Source organism: Clinocottus analis, unplaced genomic scaffold (assembly GCF_023055335.1).
Source record: "Clinocottus analis isolate CAN_PGR_092001 unplaced genomic scaffold, fCliAna1.0.p SCAF_6, whole genome shotgun sequence".
In the NCBI taxonomy this organism is placed as follows: Eukaryota; Metazoa; Chordata; class Actinopteri; order Perciformes; family Cottidae; genus Clinocottus; species Clinocottus analis.
The window spans coordinates 14,254,798-14,260,392 of NW_027176218.1; the positions used below are offsets into that span (position 1 = coordinate 14,254,798).

Sequence of the window (5,595 nt, forward strand, 5' to 3'; positions counted from 1 at the left end):
CAGTGTGCTGACTATAAGGTCCATCTCTGTGCAATTTGTGCACTATTCCAAAGCGTTACTTGATATAAGCGCTGAGATAAGATACGTGCTGACGTGATTGGGTTTCTGTCACCAGTAGTTAAAAGAAATGTCTTATCTGTCTCTGGAGTATTTATTGTAATGGTCCATCCCCAACTGCGAGTTTACCGAAGCCAAATTGTAGCGTTCCAAGTAGAGAAAAGCCGATGCCGGGCTTCCTGAACAGATGACTCTGTCACCGTTCCTGGATTCAAGGCAGGTTTCGACAGTTTAGTGTGCATATACGTGCTCACCAACAGAATACTAATTTAAATCACTACTCCTCATGCTTATTATCTGCTCCACGCCACACACACATGTTCAAAGAACACATGTCATTGCACAGATGTCTTCATCATGAGAGGATGAATTCATCCCTGTAGATCTGGCCTGCCCTGCCCCTGAATCCCTGAGCATGAGTAATTGTCAGGCCCTGTGAAATAATCGTAGCTTTCAACTCTAATGGAAGCCCTGCGCATTCATTATTCAGTCCAGGAAACAGAGTGCTGCAAAGTGTCAAGGGACCTATGAGTTATTGCTCAGTGCGCACTAACCTTAACACGAGGGAAGTGACAGTAGCCCAGCGCACGTTCTCCTCCTCTGTCCTCCATCCCTTTTTGTCTCCTTTGGTCCCCTCTGTCCATCCGCAGGGTTTTGCTCGGCTCCACACAGAGAACCCGAGATTGCATCACAGCTGTGGCGTGGTCAGACGGGCCGGTGATGGGTGTAGTGTGACGCTGCGGACAGAATGACAGACGGTCTGGGCTCCCTGGTGACGCTTCAACGCTTGACCACGGACAGCCATGACTGGTGGAGAAAGGTTTTCCCTGTGTTACGGCCCTCCTGGGACTGCTGAGGGATTTACGAGGAAAGCATGAAGGAGGAATGCGAGAGGAAGGGGGGCGTCTAGGTTCGCTGACCTGCAGATAGCAGATGGCAAGAAAACAGATAGGTTTGATATGTGAACATGCCCACACTTGTGCTTAGGGTAAAGGGACACCGAGAGCCAGTAAATACAGTCACTCCACACTCCTAAAGAGCAACACACATCAGACAGAATTCCAGCAATGCACTTAAGCCGTCTTCATTTCCTACGTCTAGACCTCGGAAGTATTGCAGTTACTTAGCTTTAAGGTGAAAGTGAAGGAAAGCAGCCAGACCAAAGGGAAGCAGGTTTTTTTTTTTTTAAATCAGGGCTAAAGACTAAGCAGAGAGATAACCTGCCACAATGACGTACAGCACACATTCATTCAAACTTCAAACTCTTAAAGGTATCCTTTCTATATTCTCCTATACTTGCACGGCCTATTGAGGGAGCTTGTTTAGTCTCCTTAACTATCTGCATTTCTGGGACACAGCGTGCAATTTGCAAAAGCTAATTTGTTTTTAACAGCTCTTAAAACGAGATGGAAAAACCCCACCTCCACCAGGACCCACTGTTTTGTCTAAAGAGAAAGATGCTTGGCCATGCACCACCACACAAACCATTTCTTGAGCTTCTTGGACTTGTAAATGCTTCTCTACTCGTGCACAACCCAAGGATTTGTTTCGTTCCTTCTGCACTGCTATTGCTGTCAATCTGCGTTGCAGAATCAAACAAAGGCAGGGAATTGAACAAATGATTCTGCTGACATCAGAAAACAAAGCACAAGTGAGGGCTATGTGAGCAATATGACCACATCAGAATAATTTTACCTGCCTGTCTGCCAGGAGTTGTTTCCCCATATATGCATAAATGTTACTTTATTAAGAGATACAGTATGGGTTTTGTGTCATTCAGTATGTTTCCTTCAGGCTATGATTATCAGTATGAAGATAACAGAGCTCCATGAAGCTCCGGGCGTTTAAAGCATACATTAGGAGACCCCTAATTTACCGGGTGTAATTGAGTATTCTTGTCTACGGCTGTCTTTTCCACTCAGGCGATTTAGCATGCCAGCATGTTGCTATAAAAATGACCCAATTAATTTGATTAGCAAACTAACGTTCAAGATACAGAGTTTGAAAACGTGCGTTAAATGGTAAAGAGTTGGGGGTATGCTAATGAGGAATAAGTTAATGAAGGAGATGTGTATTGAGGAGTTTGTGTGTATGTGTGTGTGTGTGTGTGTGTGTGTGTGTGTGTGTGTGTGTGTGTGTGTGTGTGTGTGTGTGTGTGTGTGTGTCATATTTGCTTCAACAAAAACCTCGGACAAGGATGAGAGGATGAGTTGACTTTATTGAGTAAGGATATGATCCAAATCTAAGTAACAGAAATGCATGTTTTTATGACTACAAAACAAGAGCGTGAACTATAAAACACAAGGTATTTGTATGAAGTATGTCATGATGACACAATATGATTTCAGCCTCAACAAATATATATATTTTGTGGAAAGGGAGGAACAGCCAGATTGCACTGAAGCGCTATGGGACAGTGTTTAGTCTCTGTACTCCAGCACACTGGCCTTAAAAACACCGATGACAGTGAAATTAAAGTGCTGACTATAACATTTGAGGGTGTTAATGCTAAACAAAATAAAGTAATCACATTTATTATTTGGTTGCATTGAATTGCAGAGGCATTATTTTCCAAGGAAGTTCTGCCCTAGGTATCAATTATCATAATGGCTGCCGTTGCCAATATCATCCACACACCCATACGCACACACTCGTACACGCACACACACGTACACGCGCGTGCGCACACACACACACACACACACACACACACACACACACACACACACACACCGCGGTGCGGTACACTTGCTCCGCTCCTCTCTGAAACCCCCCTTCCCACGGTCCGCCCACCACCTCGGGACTGGAGTCACGTGTCTCACCGCCCAGCGCAGCGTCTCTCTGCGAGCCGACACCACCACAAATCAAACTCACCCAGCGCCCGGTGGAGAGAGAAAGGAGGATGAGAGAGAGACGAAGAGGTGCACACGGACAGAGAGCACCCACAGGACGCCGGTGGGTTACAGTGGACACCGTTCAGTAGAGGCTATCCGCGGTGGGGATCCGACACGCGATGCTTCCCGCAGAGGAAGGATGTAACGAGGCATCTGAACAGGACGGCAGATAAGATTCACACAGTTTTGGAGACTCTTCTCTTCCGGTAATCTCAAACAGTCCGCCTGTGAGCCGCGGGGTGTACGGGACAGGGGGGCGCACGGCGGATTGAAGGAAATCCATTCGTGCCGTCTTATTTAAACCTGCAGGAGCTGTGTGGGTCTCCGCCGAGGAAGGGTGGTCTTCGCCATGAGGGCTTTCTCAGCAAACTTGTTCGCCCTTCTTTTCCTGTGCGCCCTCGCGAGTGTGTTCTACGTGTGGAGCGCACTGGAGAGCCGGTTGGAGCGACACAAACGCGGGTTCTCGGTGCCGGCTGGAGGCTCTGCTCACCAGGGGCTCCCGGCGGACCTATCCGCCAAAACTTTCCGGGCTTTGCTTGCTGTCCCAGCAGCACAAAGACCGCACTTGGGGGGCAGACTCGAGGCTCCCAACCTCACTGATCAAACTGCCTCCGCAGGAAATCGAGATTACCATGAGAATGGGGATAACAAGAGGTCAACGCCGCGGGAGGGCCCGGTCAAGTTGGGCTCCCCGGTGGAGGATGGGGTATTCTGGAGTGAATGGCTGGAGGATCTCCTCCCTGTGGGCTTCACGGAGGAATACGCCCTGGCTTGGCGAGAGAGAGCCAGGACATACAGAATCGTGAAGCTGGAGCCCGGATGCGGCAGGATATCCAACCAGCTCGCCACTTTCGCAGATGGGACCAAAGCGTGCGTGCGCTACGGGATAAACGCGGATCAGGTGCAAGGGGAAACTTTGACATATTACCTTGCCAGTTTGTTGGGCATCACAAACCTGCCTCCTCTCGCGCTGTCCCAGCTGAGCGGTGACAGTGAACAATGGGCAGCAGTGAGGACGCGAATAGGCGGATTGCAGTGGAGCGACCGGGCCGTGGTTTCTCTCACCGAGTGGGTCTCCAACCTGACCGGGGTGGTCACACCGGCGCCGCTACGGCAGGAGAGCGGCGGGCTGCACCCTGTGCTCGGGGAGCTGCGGAGCAAGACGACGGCGGAGCTGCTGGAGCTGATGCAGTGGAGCGATCTGATCATATTCGACTACCTGACGGCGAACTTCGACAGACTCGTCAGCAATCTGTTCAGCCTGCAGTGGGACTCGCGCGTAATGGAGAGGGACACCAACAACCTCCTCAAGACACCCCGCGGTGACCTTGTGTTCATAGACAACGAGGCCGGGCTCGTGCACGGCTTTCGGGTGTTAAACATGTGGGAGAAATACCACAATACAGTACTGAGCTCCGTGTGCGTGTTCAGAAAAAGGACCACGCAGCGCGTGGCGGAGCTGCACAGGCGCAGAGACGTCAGGCGAAGGCTGCTGGAGCTCTACAGAGACAGCGAGCCTTTGTCTCTGGAATTGGGATTTCTCTCAGACGAGCACGCTGGAGTTCTCCAGGACAGGATAGACAGATTATACAAACACATTTTGCATTGCAAAGGAAAGTACAGCCAGCTGTGAACATTCAGCAGGCACATGGTGATGGGTTTGTTGTTGGCACGGTCTAACGAGCTCTGCCAACGCGATTGGCACACCTGTGCTCAACTGATGCGCATTACATAAACTGTGTTGAATACCCAGCTGAACTACCTCTTGTGAATAGAATGTGATGCCTACTTTATAAATAAGTACATTTGACACGTGTTTATAAGCTCCCTGCTGAGATTTTCACTGTACACCTGCAGAGAGAAATTATTAAGGCCAGTCTCTCTCCTGTCTTACTCCTCCCACTAATGCTCACCCAATAATAATGAATATGAAGAGTTAGGCTATATTTGTGACCCGGGTATCATAATGTGTATTTGGATTCTTGCCTTCTGTTCAGCAATCTTAATGATAAACTCCTAAGCCTTAACATAAGTTGACTCTTGAATTATACTTCAGTTGACATCTGACTTGCTTTATAGAGAACATTTTTTGCACATTGTCATAGCAGCACCTGCATTCCTGTAATTGTGTTTGAATTGCATTATTCAGCCTTAAAGTCATAGGTGTACCATACCAATTGTAAATGTTGTAAGTACCTTGTAAATATTGTCTGCCAACCTGTTTTGGAAATTTAACGTGCATTGTAACATTCCAACATCTCTTGTCCTTTTTGATAAATACACTGTAATTTAATTTAACTGCTGTCAAACTACGTGTTTTGTTATGCAGTTTGTACTTAACGGCCTTATTAGAGTGCATCAAATATTTATCTGCCTCTACAGTAGGCTACCTCCTGCCTTTGTAAGCCTCTTGCCCATTACAGTGCTCTCATTGTGCCGTCTTGTCCTGGCACACAGCTCCCCAGGAGCCGTTCTGTCAGCCACTCGCGCGCTACAACAGGAACCGCTAATCCCCTATATAATCTCACTCAGAATGATAAAGTGAAGGAGACAACTGACATCCTTTGACGTCCTTTGAAAAGGGTTTCACTGTTCCCCAACTATATCAAAACGCAGTGCGTTTTCACAACCAGTAGACAGATTG

At 48.3% G+C, this 5,595-nt stretch overlaps 1 protein-coding gene across 1 annotated transcript; it reads left to right on the top strand.

Annotated features, from left to right (window-relative positions):
• The first annotated feature begins 2,878 nt into the window (after positions 1 to 2,878).
• On the top strand, positions 2,879 to 5,227 carry fjx1 (four-jointed box kinase 1). Its single transcript, XM_068603209.1, has one exon. The coding sequence runs from the start codon at positions 3,301 to 3,303 to the stop codon at positions 4,582 to 4,584; it is 1,284 nt and encodes a 427-aa protein (XP_068459310.1). The 5' UTR covers positions 2,879 to 3,300; the 3' UTR covers positions 4,585 to 5,227.
• Positions 5,228 to 5,595: the final 368 nt, after the last annotated feature.